Here is a 19,243-nt window from a genome sequence, read left to right on the forward strand (position 1 = left end):
GCACCATGGTATAGTGAGGAGGTGCGGGCAGCCAAGGTTGCGTGCAAACGCGAAGAAAGGCAGTGGAGGACAGCCTTCGCCACTCAAGCTAAAGTTGACTATGTTGCAAGTAGACGCACTTACCACAGACTAATTAGGAAGGCTAAAACGGCGTACTACGACACCAGGATTAGGGAAGCAGAAAACTCCATGAAGGAATTGTTTTTAATATATAAATCGCTCTCGGCTGGTAAGCCTGCGGCAGTTCCAGAAGAATTCTGCTCGGTGGACAGCTGTAACCGAATAGCGGAGTTTTTTGCTAATAAGGTAGCAAATATCTATTCAGCCTTTCCAAGCCAAGCTAGCACAGGCCCCGAGTTTGAGGAGGAACCTAGGGTGAGGGGAGAACAACGGGTGCTGACTATATTCGTCACCCCGCCTACTGAGGCGCTCATCCAGATCTGCGGATCAATAAAGTCAGGCTCCCCTAGGGATCCCACTACGCCCAAACGCCTGATGGGCAGTTTGCACGTATTAGAGCCGTACATCCGTCATCTCCTGGATATCTCCTTTGGGACCCATACTGTACCGGATGCCTGGAAACGGGCGGTGGTCCTCCCTCTCCAAAAAAAGCCCAATATCAGCTACGATAGGTTAGAAAATCTTCGACCTATTTCTCTCCTGCCATATATGGCGAAGGTTGCTGAGAAAACTGTGAACCTCCAGCTGATGGAGTTTGTGGAAGAGGCTTCCCTGCTTCACGATTCTCAGTTTGGCTTCCGTCCACAGCACTCGACGGAGTCAGCACTACTTATGGCAGTAGAGGCCATACGGCAGGGAGTGGATGAGGGCCAGACTATGGCCCTGATCCTCCTGGACCTAAGCGCAGCATTCAACACTTTCATTCCATCTTGCTACAGTGTCTGAATGATGGAGGGGTATCAGGAGCGGCGCTTAGAAGGATCCAGTCTTTCCTGACAAGCAGATGCTTTCAAGTCCGTCAGGGAGAATGTTACTCTGGGGAGATCAGCTTGGGCCAGGGCGTGTCACAGGGCTCGTCCCTGAGCCCAACTCTGTTTAATCTATACGTCTGCCCGCTGGCGGCGATTGTTGAAAGTCATGGCCTGCGCCTTGTGTCATATGCCGACGACACGCAGTTGGTCATCTCCCTCTCACGCTTGCCAAGTCTTGCGGCGGACAGCTTCAGAGTTTGCATGCAAGAGCTGGCAACCTGGATGTCCGCCAGCTGTTTGAAACTTAACGGTAGCAAGACCGAGGTACTCGTGGTGGGGGGAGGGCCATCGGTCTGGTCGTCGGCATGGTGGCCACCCTGTCTGGGAGAAACACCTGTTCCTTGCCAGGAAGCAAGGAATCTTGGGGTATGGCTTGATGCCGACCTTGCCTTTGGCCCTCAGATTGGCCGGGTGGTGGGGGTATGCTTCGGAGTTCTAAAAACTCTGAGGAAGGTCTTGGACCTTCTGCCTATTACAGCTCGTCGGACGCTGGTGCATGCCCTCGTTACCTCGCGCCTAGATTACGGCAATCTGCTGTATCTGGGGGCCACGGGAAGGGCCATCAACCGCCTCCAGGTGCTGCAAAATGCAGCTGCACGCTTAGTTCTGAGGCTCCCCAGGAGATCACCCTCAAAGGCAGCGCTCCAGGCCCTGCACTGGCTTCCTGTCAGGAGCAGGGTGGAGTTCAAGGCTCTTTCCACGTGTCACCCCATCCTGAGCGACAAAGCCCCAGTCCCGCTACAGAGTCTGGTTACTCGTTATGAGCCTACACGGGACCTGCGTTCCTCTTGTACAGGGCTACTGAAAATTCCAAAAATAAAGAAGGCTCGAATGGGGGGCAGGTCTTTTAGATATCTGGCTGCTAAGCAGTGGAATGCCCTGCCATTAGAGCTACGTTTGGAGCCTTCAGAGCCCACTTTCAGAAGGAAACCTAAGACTCACCTATACGGGAGGTAGGCGGCTGTGATGGCTGCTTGGACTGTTTACCCTACTTACCATAGTGCGGGGACACGCCGGTGCGCGTAACCAGGCGCTCTACAAATTTCCCTAATAATAATAATAATAATGTAGTGAAGAGGGAAGAGAAAAGAGGGGGATGGGGATGTCATGGGAATGATCAGCCATACCCCAAACGTATCTTAGGGGCCAAGGCAAGTTTGTGAACCAGTTGGCTATTATTTTTCCTCTAGAGCATGAAACTTGTCTAGGGTGACTCAGATTGCAGGAGAAATCTGGGGGAAGGTCAATTTTTTTTAGTGTGAATTATGAGACACATGCCCGCCATGTATGGTAAGAAATGTGGTTAAACGATACTGCATAGAGTAAACATTGAGTTATAAGCCTAATATCAATGTCACATAGTCTAGAGCTATCGGAGTATGGAAAATTTATGTCAATTTGGACTGGATTTGGTCCCAGTATTGTTTGAGAAGTCGGCAGTGGTAAAACATATGCTGATGGGAACTAGCCTCCTCTTTGCAATACCAACATTTGTCATCTTCACAAAGCTTTAATTGGTATAACCTGGATGGTGTTTAGTGCAAAAGGTTCATAGCAAACTATTTCGCTTGGAAATAGAGGGTGAAATCTTCTCCCTCAAGCCTAATTTACTGATATTTTGCCTGTTTTCTTCTGAAATGAGCCCCGTTATTTCTGTGTCAAACTGATTGGTCCATTTAATAGCAAGGGAGGACTGTTGTTTTGTATTTTATGTTTTGAAATAATTGTATACGTTGGTACTTTGAGAATGTAGTACTTGGTCATAGTTAAACCTGCTAATTTTGATGGAAACTAGACTGCTTTATGAGTGCAAATGAGTTTAAAGAAATATATAGGGATCTCAAGATTCTCGAATTAAATGTACATTTCCATTATTTTATATTCTATATTTCATGAACCAAATTTAATTTAGGCCTGCATTTTCCTTACTTGCTTGCATTCCATTCTTATGAAAAGTCTTCATAGACTTACAATGTGGATTGAAACTATGTTTCATAGAGAGAGTTCCCATGCGCATACAAGGACTATTTGCAACCATTTTGTTACTTTGGGAACACCTGACGTGGGAATCTGTCCTCTTGAACTTACTCATCCCTTTCTGCAAAGGACCATTGTTAAAATCATTTACACTGGATGGTTTGATGGCTTACGTGAACGCTCCCTAATTCAGTATGAAGCTTATGGATTTCTGTGACAAACAGAAGTCTTTGCGGTTCTCATTTGTGGCTTCTGCATTGTGGCCTAAAATTGTGTGTTACACCACCAAATGCTGCCGGCATGCAACTATGGTGGTGTACTATGAAATACTGTGAATTATACGAACCTCTTCAAAATTAAAAACAAAAAACTTTTAGAACTCTGCACTGTTGTGAGTTTTACATTATCAATGATTCTCTTAGACAAAACAGTATTTGGAGGTTCTTGGCTGTACTTGTCTACAGCTGAGATTATGTGCGATTGTAAAAAAAAATGTTCACATAAAATGATAGTCTTCCCAAATTTTCCTATGTCCTTATCATTATAACTCCTAGCAATTATCCACAACACAAGTTCCTTACTTTCGATGTGTATGTAATCCTTTTTGGAAATAAATGACTTTACTTTGGTAAAAAGAAGAAAGGTTTCAATTAGCGGTGTTTGCCATAAGTTATAGGTCTACCATAAAAGCGATAGCATTAGCCAGTGGCTTTTGCTTCCAGGTTTCAGACACAACTTTTGCAAGCGAATGTCTAAACCGCCTCCCTCGATCACCCTACCAATAAACCTTGTGAGTTTAAAAGGGAAATTACATAGATTTTTATTTATTTCTTTATATGTTCGATTTCACGTTAGTTTTGTACAAAAAGAACATAGCAATGCTGAAAAAGCCCTTAATGGGGAGGGTGCTGAAAGAAAGGCAAGATCATATGAATGATTTAGGGCCATATGTATGAAGCAAATTTTTCCTCGCAAACGCTGCGAATCGCTAAAAATAGTGTTTGCGATTAAAAATTAGCAATTTCCAATGTATGAAGCAAAAATCACATCGCAATCTAAGGAATCGCTAAAATAGCGATTCTTTAAATTGCGTGAGTCTGAATTCTGCGATTCCCTTAGCGATTCCTTAATTTGCGACCATCCAGTTAGCGATAATCGCAAAATCATAAATCGCAAATAAGGAATCGCAATGGAATGTATAAAAAAATTGCACTTTGCGAATTAACGAAATTCGCAATTTTAGAAATCGCAATTACCACCATGTGGGAGCAAGTGGTAACCAGGTGCAAAGTATATAAGGAAGCCCAAAATGCAACAGACTCTTTTCCACAATGTCTGGGCTCTACGTCATTGTGAGGAAGCGAAGACTGAGAGCTGCTGCGCAGAGGAGGAGACGCCAGGAGATGATAATCTGTGCGCGCATCACCATCTACCAGCGCACAGAGGAGGACATCTACACCCACTACAGACTGGAGGAAGACAGTATACTAGAATTATTTGAAGAACTCAGACCCTATCTTGAACACCCCACACGCAGGACATAAGCCATCCCTACTCACATCCAGGTCCTGTGTTCACTACACCTGCTGGCCTCAGGTAGTTTTCAGGGGGTGATAGCCACAGCAGGAGGGGTGTCACAAAGTGCCCTGTCGCGCTTTTTCCATGAGTTCCTCGATGCCATGGCACAGAGGATGCAACACCACATTCACTTCCCCAGCACCCCACAGGAACTAGCCCAGGTCAAGCAGGACTTTTACAATATTGCCCAATTCCCCCACGTCATAGGATGTATCGATGGGACACATGTCGCAATATCACCCCCCTCAAACAATGAGTACATATTCAGGAACAGGAAATGCTACCATTCACTTAACATACAAGTGGTGTGTGATGCTAAAAATATCATCACTGACATAGTAGCAAAGTATACAGGCAGCACACATGACTCGTTCATCTTCCGTCACAGTGGGCTATACCGTAGACTCTCAAGAGGTGATTTTGGCGAAGGATACTTACTAAGTAAATGCATTTAAACATAGGGCACATTTCTACTGACTACCATGTGCATTTCAGTGACTAACCATTTACATTTCAAACCACAGGTGACAGTGCCTAGGCAGTCCGGGACTTCATCTTGGCACCCTACCTCAATCCTGCTACTGCTGGGGAGCGGCGATTCAATCGCGCACACATTTCCACAAGAGGCACCATTGAACGAACTTTTGGGATACTGAAGAGCCGATTCCGATGCATTCATAAAAGCGGAGGAGCACTCAATACAGCCCAGAAACATGTTGCAAAATGGTGGTAGCATGTGCCATGCTGTACAACATCGCCACCAGGAAAGGCACATCAGTGGAGTTGAGCGAATCTGAATTCTCTGACGTGGAGGGGCCTGGACCTGGACGCATGGCAGCTGGTGTCGCTGGTGCTGCAGCTGGCCGCCAGAGGCGTGATGAGATCATGCGCAACTACTTCTAGGTATGAAATAATGATGCAATGCCAACTCTAATGTGTGTAACTGTGTTTTAATAGCAGGAGAAACAATGCCACATATCCTCCATGGCAACTACTCACACTCCTAATAACATGCACATGTTAAAGTCACAGTGCAACAAATAAACCAGTGTGACTGCAAAGTCCTTCTAACTGTGCGTAGCAGGCCTATTGCTCCTGCCACTACGGCGCCTCTCCATGATGGGTGGTGGGGTGCTGTTGCTCCGCACTGACTGTGCGTCTTCCTCACTGGGAGTAAGTACTCTAGGACCTGCAGTACGGAGGGCCTGCAGCTCGTCCAGAGCAGATGTTGCCTGCACAACTGCAGTGGCGATATCCTGCATGCTATGTGAGAACTCACACTGCATTAGGATGCTACGCCTGGTCTGGACGTTGGTAGCAGAGGCCAATCTATTGATTGCTCGTGTATAACGGTCCATGCGCTCCAGCTCTCCTGCCCTTGCAGCACGTTCTGCGCGCAGCTCTCCACAAAGTGCTTGCCTGGCACCCCTCACTTCTCCATGTATGCCCCTGAACCCTGCCCTCACCTCTCGCTGTAACGCCTTTATGTGTTTAGCTTGCAGGCGCTGCACCTGGAGCATGTTCAATTCCAAGCCTGCAAACACTGAATCATCTGCCTGATCCCCAAAGCTGGTGGCCGTGCGGTGTCTGCGCCTGGCTGTGCCCTATAGACCTTGGTTGTCTTGAGGCCTGGACTTCTGCTGTGGCCGTGTGTCTTCGGACTGCAAATTGTTGTCGCTGTCCTCTGCCTCGTCCTCCATTGGTGGCAGTGGCCTCACTATGTTCCGCCTCTGACTCTTTGGAGGATTGACAGGGCTATCCTCCCCATCTGATTCTGGCTCCTGCCCTGCGTCTCCAGAGTCTGGATGTTCCCTCACTCTTCCAGTGCCCGTTGGCTGTGTAGTTGCTGGTGCTGTGGACAGAACAGCATCCATTTATTTAATTTACTCATTTGCAATGTGAAAATAAATTATTTCACAGTTTGGGTTGACATTACTATTTCATTTCCTTTTCCTGACCTGCACATGCCAAATTTGCCTAGCGTAGCTGGTTTACACAACTTTAATTTACATGTGACTACATCTCCCATAATGCATTGCTGTTGCTGTCTTTGTACCTGCTCTAGCATTAAATGTGGTTCCCCTACCCTCTAGGTTGCTGCAGGGGGTCTGGGGGTGGGGTTTGGGGTTGTGATGGCATGCTTCTTACCTGGTCTGGATGTTTGTTGCTCCGAGCTGTCTAGGTCAGCCACGCCCGTCACGCTCTCTGTTACCAGAGTACCCTCCACAAGTTCCTCCAGAGGTGTGGATTCTGGCACAGTTGAGGTCCCTCCACCGGTGAGCCATGACTGCTCCAGCCTGGCAGCTAACTTTTCTTTAGAGCGCTGGCGCAGGTTGTACCAGCGCTTGTGTAGTACGTCCACACTCTGGTGTGTCAATCCCAGCGCATTTACTTTAGCCTGTATGGCTGCCCAAATACTTCTTTTCCTGGTCTCTGGCACCTTCAGGGAATTCTTCCCAAACAGCAAATTGTAGTTTGGCACCATTTCCTGTATCAGGGTCTCAAGTTCTGCTTCAGAAAATTTCATTTTTCTTTTCCTGGAACATCCTCCTTCCTGCTGTTGCTGCTGCTGTGTTCCAGCCATTTCCATGTTGCCACTTTCAGCCATGGTGTAACTGTAGCAGTTTTCAATCTCCCACTCTCCCTCTCTGTGACTCTCCCTCAGCAGCACTGTTGCAGCATGGGTAGTCAGTCACTTCCTGGTAGTGATGTCATCTAATTGCACCAGGTTTCCGATTGGCTGATTTGCGAAAATCGCGAAATTCCGATGTTTCCAGTTAAGGAATCACAATTTAGCGATTTTTGGGGGTTTAAGGAATCGCTTTTCGGATTCTCGCAAATAAATAGCAATTTTTACCGAATCGCTATTCATTTGCGATTTGTTACATACATATCGATTTGCGATTCGGTAAAAATCGCTAATTCTGAATCGCAAATCGTGACCTTCATACATATGGCCTTTAGTCACTTTGCCCTGCTAATCATATTCAGGGGCAACAAAGGGCAAGAGGATTGACAACCAAATGGAACTTTACTAGCTCTGTGTCCGGTAGAGGAACACTAGGTGCAGAAATACACAAGGAAGCCAGCTGAAAAAGATTAACTCTGGTAGAGCACTTAAACACAAAGAAAAAAGTAATGCCTTAAAACGTGAGCAGTGGAAGGACACAAGTAATGGATCAATGCTCTAGGGGAGAGGCAAACACACATAGAGGAAGGAGGCCTATAGCAACTGGCTAATAAGAAGCAAGGAAATGAGTATGACAATCCAGCCAACTGGGGGGGGCATGGCTACGGGCCAAGCATGGAGGACGTGAACTGAGTCAGCTCCGTCCCATGCCCTGAATATACGCTAAATATCCTGTGACCCCTGTTTCCTCTGGGCACCCACCTTCGCCCCATTGCTTATGACAGAGTGAGGAATCGGCGGCAACAACTTTGGAGGTGATTCCTGCTCCAGAAACGTGTGGAAAACTGCTGACAACTGAGCGGCCTTGCTGAGCAACGGAAGCCGCGGTCTGGTGTAGAGGGAGTAGCCGATCCTGGTGCGACGCACGGGCAGAGGCATCGGCCCGGCGTCTGGAGGTGTGTGCACCGTGACCCACTGTGAGCGTGACGGACAGCGTCTGAACCCCACGGAACAACTGCACGGGGTTGCGATTGAGGACGTAGTGCAGCGGGCTCAAGGTGAGCCACCGCAGGGAGACCAAGCGACGGGGAGCAGACCCAACAACAGCAGCCCCACAACACCAGATCTGCCCGAGTCACAGATAAAGTAAGCAGCACAGGGAGAAGAGGCTGGGGGAAGCGATAGCGCGGAGGAAGGTCCGGAGATCAAGACCGACTCCCGAGCGCTGGGCCAGACGGGGAGAGTACCTCGGATCTCAGCGCACAAGAAGACGGGTGCCATTTTGTAACGCGCTGCAGAAGACCAATGCATGCATGAGCCCCACAGAGTGCCCTCAACTGCCCGGGAGCGACTGAATAGTGAAGGTATACTAAGACAACGCGATCCCACGGGCTAAATAAAGGGTAATGAACTGATACCTTATATTGCACGAAGGGCGTGGGCCATACCGCTAATCGCCATAACATGCACACAACATACTGAATGGTGCTCAATACGGAATCAACAGTGGGTAGCGGCCCACCACCAGCCCGAGTGACTGCAGAGATAGAATTGACGAACCATACATACACCCTGACAATTGAGGAGGTGGCGGCACATGGCCCTCGTGCTGAAGTGCGGTCAGCAGCACAAATTGTGAACCACGACGGCACTGAGAGTCGTACCGGGGACGCCCTCCCCCCTTGCCAGACACAGGGGAAACCGGACCGGCACACGGGGTGTGTGCAGTGCAGTGACAGTCTGAGCAGTACGAGTGTACATGCGCCCACAGCCTCTGCCACCACTGGATAGGACCCCTGCAACGCACTTCGACCACCAGCCCTCCCAGCATATGGAGGCAGTGCATGAATAGCGCCGACAACACCAAAGTGGGAAACCGAGCGTATACACAAGCAATCATGGGAAGAAACAGGCTCAATCAACAGGACCCTGTGGCGAACGCCGAACAACAATCTACCGGCCCTGAGGACCCACTGGCCTCTTCTAACAACGAAATCATACCTCCGACGGGCAAGGACACACAGGAGGCTAAATTAGACCTTATTTTGACGGAAATAAGGGCCTCCAGATAAGCACTGGAATCACGGATTGATGCAATGTCAACGGGCCTGTCACTCCTGAAGGCCGACCACAACAAACTGGAGGAGAAAGTCACGGAACACAAACTTGCTCTGGACGATCTGATTCCACAACAAACAAAACACTCCACGAGACTGGAGAACATGGAACGGCAGCTTGAGATGCTGAGAGGTAGAGTGGATGAGGCGGAGGGGCGCTCACGACGAAATAATGTTCGCATACTAGGCGTCCCGGAACGCAGCGAGGGGAGAAACCCCACACAGTTTGTGGAGGACTGGCTGAAGACAGTGGTGGGACCTACTGACCGTACTCCCCTATACAGTGTGGAGCGGGCGCACAGAATGCCTCCGAAACTGCCCAGACCGGGGGCTCCACCGCGACCTCTGATTGCACGCCTACTACACTATAAGGACAGAGACTCGGTGCTAAGGGCAGCCAGGGAGAACACTCCTTTGAAGTCTGAAAACAAGACGATATCTATCTACCCGGACTTCCCCCCGGCAGTCCAAAAGGCCAGATCGACTTTCGTGGGAGTGAAACGCAAGCTACGAGACCGTAATCTGAAGTATGCACTCCTCTTTCCAGCCCGCCTAAATATCATACACGGAAACAAAACTTACTTTTTCGAATCCCCTGAGGAGGCTTCGGAGTGGATGGAAGTAGCACTAACGCCACTGCACACGCAAGATCCCATGGAGGAAGACCAAGAGGATGGACCATCTCGCCAAGGAGCAATGCAGCCCATCACACGGGACATCTTCACGGAGAAACCTAGTGCGAAAGGAAGGAATACACCGGGCAGGCCAAGGTCGAATTCAGCTGGGACTTTGCTTACGATGGATGCACTGGCAGCGCATGATGCCAAGAATAAAACGGACATGGGCAGCACCTCAGACTCACACACGGAACTGTCAGGATCTGTCAATAGTTTGAAAATGTTCCCGAAAATCAATGCACAAGTGGCGAACGAATTCTAATTGTAACTGTTGAAGACATCACTTGGTAATGTATGATGATTATGTGTGACGGCGGCGGTGGGCAAGCAGGGAACAGGGTACATGTTAGACACAGGGTAAATCGCTGTAACTACCAGCGGCTACCTAGTGAGTGTGTGTGTCCGACCACACCCCCCAGGGCGCAGGCACGCTTCCGTTTATTTGTTGCCCACGTTGGGCGCTGATGTTTGGTCCCCGGATCTTTTCAGATGGAGACCTTAAGGTTAGAGAGTTTAATATAGCAACAACACTTATGACTCCTGCATACATACATTACACGTGAATCGTACTGGGTTTGACATATGTAATGGAGACACACTGCCATGGAGACTCCTAGCACATATAAGATATGCACCTGGAATGTGCGGGGTATGGGATCAGTACACAAGCGGGATAGAATTCTAGCACAGCTGAATCGGAGACAGGTGAATATAGCGAACCTCCAGGAGACCCACCTTAATGGTGCAGAGAGCGCTAAACTACAAAAGAAATGGAAGGGCCAATTGTTCGCCACTACTTACTCTGCGTTCTCGAGAGGAGCAGCTGTATGGCTTAAAAACTCAGTTCCTTTCAAAATGAGAGAGCAAAGAGTGGACACAGAGGGTAGATATGTGTTTGTACGTGGGACGTTAGACGGTTCCCCCATAGTGCTCGGCAGTATATACGCGCCAAACACAGACCAGTTGTCGTTCCTCGCCACAATTAGCAGGGTGCTAGCTGCATGGTCGGAGTATGACTGGGTAATAGGAGGAGACTATAATGCAGTCCTAGATATTTCCCTCGACAGGTGTCATCCCCCACTACATGCAACAGAGAGTAGGAAACAGCCCGAAGCACTCACACAATGGGCAGATGGTTGGGATTTGACTGATGTATGGAGGAGCAAAAATTTACTACACAAGGAATATACCTTCTATTCTCCACCTCACAAGTTACACACTAGGATAGATCGCATCTTCTGCTCTAGGGTATTATTGGGGCTGCGCATATGGGGAAGACATTCTCCGACCACAACCCGGTAGAAATCTCAATACGCTGGGGTAGGATCCCGACTCCAATACCAACATGGCGCCTACCGCTGGAACTGCTGGAGGATACGGTTTTCAGATCCATGCTAACAGATGCTATCACACACTCCTTCACTATGAATGCTGGAACAGCTAGCTCGAGACAGATTGAATGGGACGCCTTTAAAGTGTCCATACGAGGCGTTGCGATGGGTACAAAAGTGGGCATGAGATACATAGCAATGGAAAGACTTAAGGAGGAAGAGGGGAGGCTGGCAATGCTGGAGAGTGAGGCAGCGGGTACGAATGACCAACTCACGCAATTACAGGAGGCACACATCTACCACGCTGAATTGCTCGAAGAATTAAGAGAACTAGACTACAGAGAATACACATGCAGACAACATGCACAAGCTGACAGATCGGGTCCCGTACTGGCACGATTGATACGAAATGCACCCATGTGTACCCCCATATTAGAAGTGAATGACCAACAAGGAACACCAGTTAAGACACAACTTGACATAAACACTACATTTCAGGAATGCTATGAGGCACTATATGGGTGGCATCCGCAATTATCGGATGAGCAATATGAGTCCTTTATGACGGACCTCACTATGCCACAGCTCACGGCAGATCAGAGAAAGGACTTGGCGCGCCCCATTACGATTGCAGAAATAAGGCAGGCGATCCGGGCTCTACCGCGGGGTAAAACCCCTGGGACTGACGGCTTACCAGCCGAGTTCTATGGGACTTATATAGACCTACTTGCGCCACAATTGCACGTATTATATCAAGAGTCACTGAAATCCAATGGGCTACCGCCTACGACACTGCAGGCGCTGATAGTTTCACTTTTAAAACCTGGTAGGGACGGGCTCCAACTAGCAAACTACAGACCGCTCTCACTACTAAACACGGATTACAAGATCCTTAGTAAGATCTTGGCAGCGCGGTTTGCTCCCTATATCTCGCAATTAATACACTCAGACCAGTGCGGTTTTGTACCCGGTCGGAGTACGGCGATGAAACTACGGAGGCTCAGCCAGACAATGCTACACGAAGGCGCGGCAAACGGTACGGAGGGATGCATATCTTTGGATCTGAAGCAGGCGTTTGATTCCATTAGGTGGGACTATATGTTTGCAACATTCGGTATATTTGGTCTACCGCCCGAGTTCATAGCATGGTTTACTCTGTTATATACACATCCAACTGCCCGGATACGCACTAATAAATGTATTTCTGGACCTCTGAGTATAGCGAAAGGTACTAGACAGGGTTGTACGCTGTCGCCCCTCCTGTTTATATTAGCTTTAGAACCCCTATTACATAAACTCCGGACTTTCGCCCAACACAGAGGGATACGGAGGAATACAGTGACACATGTGGTGTCGGCTTACGCGGACAACATAATACTATACCTAGGGGACATGAGGGGCTGTCTTGACCCTATAACCGGAAATATTTGAGGAAGTTCGGGTAATATCAGGCCTTACGATAAATGACGCTAAGTCATATGGTTATTGTTTTAACGTCACTGAGGAGAACGCACAACTGCGGTTTCCCCCATATCGCTTACAGATGGCAGCGACGACCTTCAAATACTTAGGGATACAAATATACAGAGAGACGAAGGACATGCTAGATGGAAACCTGGGTAGAGCGATTAACGCCCTAAAGACACAAGTGCAGTTTTGGAACACACTGCCACTGTCGGTGGCCGGTAGGGTGGCCATCTCTAAAATGGTAGTGCTGCCCCGTCTCATGTATTACTTTACAAATGTACCGCTTTTGATCCCCACAAACACATTCATAACAATAAACACTATACTGACAGAGCTGGTGTGGGGCTCGGGTAGACGACACATTAGTCTCGCCAAACTGCAGCTGCCGACTGCCCAAGGTGGCATGGGAGTCCCAGATATGATGGCGTATGGATACGCTTGTCAGCTGCAATGGCTAGCCTACTGGCTGGCAGGCCGCAACCTTCATGAGCTAAATATGACAGAGACCGATAGACGAAATGGCGCCATACACAACCTATTGCTACCAAAGATTAAAGTCCCCAGTTCGTCACCACACCTGCTTAGACTCTCTATTAGTTGCTGGAGGAAAGCGGTGAAGTATACGAATGCAGCGACCTCCTATGCACCTACGATACCCCTGTTAGGGATTCCCCTTGGAAAAAGTACGCTGACAGAGCGAGAACTCACTGATTGGCATGACGCAGGCGTCCTGCAGGTGGGAGACCTGTTTGCTGATGGCACTATTATGACATACGCAGACTTTAACAGATCGCATCAGACTCCTGAGAGGTTATTTCTCTTATACGCCAGAGTCAAGCATTACATTACATTGACCTGGGCGCCAACTGGTACAGAGCCACCCGCGAACCCGCTGCTCACCATGCAGTATTTAATGGGGACAGGAAGCCACTTGACAAAATGGATTACGAATGGCATTAGAACTGGCAAGGCATTTTCACTTCAACCCACCCGTGAATGATGGGAGGGAGACATAGGCAGGGAATTTAGAGACAAAGAATAGGAAAGAAAGGTTTCGAGGAATCCAAGATTTAAATGTATTCAGATAATGTTTTTACATAGGGCGTACCTCACTCTACACCGGATACACGCCATGTTTCCCGATGCTGCAGACACGTGCCCCCGCTGTGGGGCTGACGACGCACAACTGATACACATGCTATGGGACTGCCCCAAGTTAGGGCACTACTGGACAACAGTACACGAAAAACTGACCAGGATAGCACCCGCAAGGCCATACACTTCTATGGCACACAGCATATTGGGGTTGGGCCCTACCGAAAAGAAAAAGAGTGTAGCGACCCGCTTCGCTGACTTGGCCCTCTTACTGGCAAAGAGAACAATAACAATGAGGTGGAAGTCAGCTAGACCACCGGACCCAGACATTTGGCACGGGGAGGTACTACGATGGGGGAGGGCGGAGAGTATGGAATTGCAGCGAGAGGAGCGAAGAGGCCTACGGAGAACTCCTATCTCAATGGAGTGGAATGCAATGCTTTTAAACTTTGAATCAGGTGCTGACAATAGCATGACTCAATCAATTGAGGAAGACAACGGAAATGGGATGCAAAGTTAGAGAAGTGGATGTTATCCTCCCAGACCTCCCCGTCCTCCCCCTTCCCCCCCGCCCCCCTCACTCCCCCCCACTCCCCTTCTCTAGTTCCTCCACCCACTCCTCCCCCCCTCTACCACCCCCCCCCCCACTGTTCTACCCAATGGCAAATGTTGACGTGCAACTAGGTGCAGGAAGGAAGAGAATAAAGTGAATTTGAGCCATTAGCGCAGGGAGTGAAAACGGACATGGCAGGGACCTTACTAGTAAATATTATTCCAAAAGATTCAGACACAGTACAAGATGATTATGGTTGAAAATGTAAAAGTGCCGGAAGTTAGAGGGAGGGGGAGTTGTTGTAAACAGAAGGGGAATCAAAAAGAAGAAAAATACTATTATACCTGACAGTTTGTATAATTGAATGGACCTTTGACACATGTTATGTGATTGATGCAATGCTTTCAAACTGTAATGGTCCATGACCAATACCTGAAATAAAAATATTTAAAAAATAAAATTAAAAAAATGACAATCCAGCCAACTAATTATAACTAACGGGTGGGCTCCAAGCCCACTGTATAGAAAACTAAAGATCTTGCAAGTGACAGCACATGCAGTCTTAGGCTTCGGCCTAAAAAGACCATTTGGTAAAGGGAGTGAAAGATGCATGTTCTTTAAACAAAACTCCTAAAAAAACACACAGCGTATGAGATACTTACCTTCGGTAACAATGTATCTGGTAGAGATGTTGTCTAGCCACAGATTCCTTAACTTAGAATTATCCCCAAGGATCAGACTGGATCCAGATTTTTCTTTGCAGCAACACCTCTGCGGGCCAAGGGACGGCGCCACACAACCCCGCCCTGACGTCGTCCATGGACGTGACGTCAGCGAGGTCATATAAGTCCCTCCTGGCGCGCTGACGTCAGTTTTCTTCTGAGAAACTTTTCTGCGGCACAACGCGAAGCCACCAACAAAACTGTGAAAGTTTGGGAACAGTGTGCGAAGGAGGAAAGAATCCGTAAAACAAAGAAATCGGATGGTGCATAACACCATCATGATGGACAGTATTAGACACTGTCTACTTACAAACCAGGAAGTAAAGACAGAACATCACTCTGAAAAACAACCCTGCAAAAGGAAGCGTGGATCCTCCCCAGAGGCTGAGTAACAAGGGAAGAATATCTTGACAGACAAAGGTTGACTGTTATTACAACGCAGAACTGTGCCGGTCCACAAGAGCGGAGAACAGGAGAACAACAATGTTCTGCGAGAAGGCAGTACAATAACGGCACTTCTCCTATAGTAATAGAAGGCCCAAGCACAGCCCACCAGATCCCAAAGAAGACGACTGTAGAGGAGACAGGAGCTCCAGGGTGATGCAAGAAGAAGAAGAAGGCTCTACCGGTGAAGGCGAAGCAAAAAGCAAAGCTCTACAGGAAAAGAAGTCACCTGGAGGGAGGCGCTGCATATGGCAATTCTTAAAATGGTCGCACCAATTTGAGCACCCTGGATGAAGACCAGTGCCAACTGAAAGGAGGCAAAGTGGAGAAGCCCACCAGTCAAGGTCCTCGTAGAACGGGGAGGATGGGTGGGTGTTAAGGGATCTGCGGCTAGACAAAGTGTCTACCAGATACATCGTTACCGAGGGTAAGTAACTCGTGCATCTAATAGAGACCTTTAGCCGCAGATTCAGAACAGTAAGATAATGGCATCAGTAGACGTAGAGAGCCCAACGGGACCGCCACGCCTGCCTGGCACAGAGTGGAGCTACACAATAGCATACAGGTACCCCACCTGGAGTATATCACGCCCCTAAGAAAAACAGGGGAAACACCTCTTAGGGTAAACCATAGTCAGAGGACAGAACACAAATCAGACTCAACCACAGCAGGCTCCGACTCCGAAGTAAGGAATGGAGTCGGACCCCGCCTCCGAACAGGCAGTCGCTTGTCTGGAAGGCCGAGGTGGGCTCGAAGCAAAGCTACGAGCATCAGCAACCACCTGCGACACCACAGGGAGCCCCACTGGACTATGCGGTGCATTAAGGGAGCTATGGGTCGAAGAGGTGGACCCAGCAGTGCCGCGCCCTGACACTGCCATATCTCCATCATCCCTAGGGGCAAGGGGTGCAGTCGGCGCCGGAGACGAACCCGCCGGCGAGTCCGCCGGAGACCTTGCATGTAGCGGAGGCTCCGAGGACGCCCCAGGGAGAGGAGGGGACCCAAGGAAGGCCTGCAGGGCCGCTGCATAGGTCTCCATTTGGGTACGAGTCGCCCCGCGCCAGGATAAGGCAGATAGGGGAGGGACGACTCCCGGGGGCACATGTCCAGAGAATTTCGGGAACCAGTGCCCTCGACAACAGAAGGAAGGGAAGTCGAGGACCTCAGCGACATGCGCCCTGACTTACCCAGAAGGGGCGAACGATGCGCCAGGAACCAGACAGCGACCAACGCCACAAATGGAACCCACTGCCACCGGGATCTGGCGGCGAAGAGGAGGCCGGGGGCCGTGACGAGTCCGACCAGGACAGGCGAGCCGAAAGCAGCTTAATCTGGTGCTCCCGCCGGGTTTTCGGCTTGAGGTGTTGGCAGGCGTCACAATCCGTCGAGTCGTGGTGTTCGCCCAGACACCACATGCAGATAAGTTGCGGGTCCGTCGCGGACATTTGCAGCGAACAGCGTTTTAAAACTCGAAGGCATCGCACACTGTTCCAAACGCAAGGGGGCTGAAAACACGCCAGAGGAAACGCTTACTCCGGATCCGCGTTGCACGCGGAAAAGAAGAAAGAAGGAAACTGACGTCAGTGCGCCGGGAGGGACATATATGACCTCGCTGATGTCACGTCCGTGGACGACGTCAGGGCGGGCTCGTGTGGCGCCGTCCCCCGGCGTGCAGAGGTGCTGCTTCAAATTCGTTTCCTGATCCAGTCTGATGCCTGGGGATAATTCTAAGTTAAGGAATCTGCGGCTAGATATCTCAATCAGATACAGGAATTGCTTGACATGAAAGAACGTGTTTCATGCCCATGCATATCATTGTAGAAAAGAACTGTGAGGGTGTGAAAATAGGATGGAAAATATTGTGTTGCCTTATAGCTCTCAATTTCATGATAATGGCTGTACACAGCTGTGAGTTAATTTTGTGGTGTAGTAGTTATTTGTCTCAACACTAGTTGGATTCGTACACATTAGCATGAAATAGAGACGAGTCGGACCTAGGAATGAGGTTGAAGCCTCCTCTTTCATAAATAACATCTTTCTATTGTGGTCCCTCTTTTTGTTCCTCTCGAACCAGTAGGAGTTTTAATGATGCTGTTAGGATCTGCAGAGGAACTCCTGCACCGGAGGATGCAACCTACACACATTTGGTTAAAGATTCAAAGGTTAAATCTCAGTAACAGACAACTCAGATGTTTCATTACTGGCTCATGTAAATTTATGAATCTGAAACCTTATGAGGAATAACATTCCATCTTCCTGTTTCGGTGGAGGCTAAACATGTATTTACTAGAAAGCTGTGAAACACAGAATAACAGAGTAGGTTATCTTTCAGCATCAGGAGTCAAGCTTCTCAATGCGATGGGAAAACAATCTGAAAACACCCTAAAACAGAAGTCTCTAGAATACATCGCGTCTGAAAGTGTTGCCACTAGAACAAGGCATCTAAAATCTAAAAAAGTATCAACAACTCTACAGATAAAGAAAATGTGGTAGGGGAGCTCCGAGTTTCAGCTCAGATATGGACACATCTGGTTAACAGGGTTTACTACTGGCAATCAAACATTGCAGTTACAGGTTACTAATGTTAAGCATTTGTACAGTATAATTAGTTTAATGTGACACTTAACTGGGTAATTCTCATTCAGGATACTCCCTGCGATTGCTTACTTACTCTCTTTTAAATTATCTGCGTTGTGGGATTGTTTTACTTTCCTGAGAGAATAGCAGGAACTTGCATATATTTTGGTTACTGTCTAACATGGTGGTTCATCAAGCACCTGAGCTTCGTTCACAGGAAACGTTATCATTCCAATCAATAAAAAGCATTGCTTTCTTGCTGGTGTTTCATGATGCCCTCTGTTCACAAGCCCTGACAAGGCAGTACTTCCTGTGCCCCAGCTGAAGTACTGCCCCTTTGCAGCATTAGCTTTTAGGAAGTGCAGCCGGTAGTTCTAGAAACTGGTTATCACATCTCTGTTTTGTACAGAGGCATGCATCCTCCTCACCTGAAGAGGCTGAAGTAGGGCTCGCACTGTGGTGAGTGTTCTTAAATTGGTGTATTCAGATGTCAAGAGACTCTTCACAAAGGGAAACCATAAACAGAACCCACATATGAGCATCAGGTAAAAGCATGTTTGCCATGCTAGCATTCTCAGCCTATCTGATCAACAAGCAAAAGTGTGTGCAAGAAACGCAGCACTATATTTAGGGCTGGACATTTGAGTTTACTGTACTTTACTGAGCTGAAAATGTGCCGCATCTAAGATATGTGACCTATCGGACTTAAGTGAATTACTATCCAATAGCAATGTTATATTACAAAAAAAAATGTTCTTGCCATTACCTTTATTAGATGGTTTAACTTGTCAGAAAAATAAAACATTAACTTAACTCGTATTGTTTATAATTCTGTAACACATTTAGTTTCACTGTTGCTATCACATCAGTGAGTGGAAATAAAGTTTTTTTAAGAAACTGCATCAACCCAGAACATAAATCATTATTAGTTAGGATCTGCCATATTATCCCAGCTACTTACGATAGTTTTTCAATGGCGCACTTCTCGTCTCCAAGAATGCTTCCCAAGATTTCTCCAGCTTTCTCCGTCAGTTCGTTAGAACTTAGTCTGAAAGGATAATTTGACACAAAAAGTACAGTAAAC

General features: G+C 48.2%; 1 protein-coding gene across 1 annotated transcript in view; it reads right to left on the reverse strand.

Moving 5' to 3' along the window:
* The window catches only part of LOC147750996 (NACHT, LRR and PYD domains-containing protein 1 homolog), a 784,790-nt gene that overhangs the window by 196,607 nt on the left and 568,940 nt on the right, over positions 1-19,243 (reverse strand). Inside the window, exon 8 of the mRNA XM_086918888.1 lies at positions 19,121-19,207. Coding sequence (XP_086775014.1) covers positions 19,121-19,207 — 87 coding nt within the window. The remainder of the gene's footprint in view (positions 1-19,120; positions 19,208-19,243) is intronic.

This window comes from Lissotriton vulgaris, chromosome 1_1, assembly GCF_964263255.1.
Source record: "Lissotriton vulgaris chromosome 1_1, aLisVul1.2, whole genome shotgun sequence".
NCBI lineage: Eukaryota > Metazoa > Chordata > Amphibia > Caudata > Salamandridae > Lissotriton > Lissotriton vulgaris.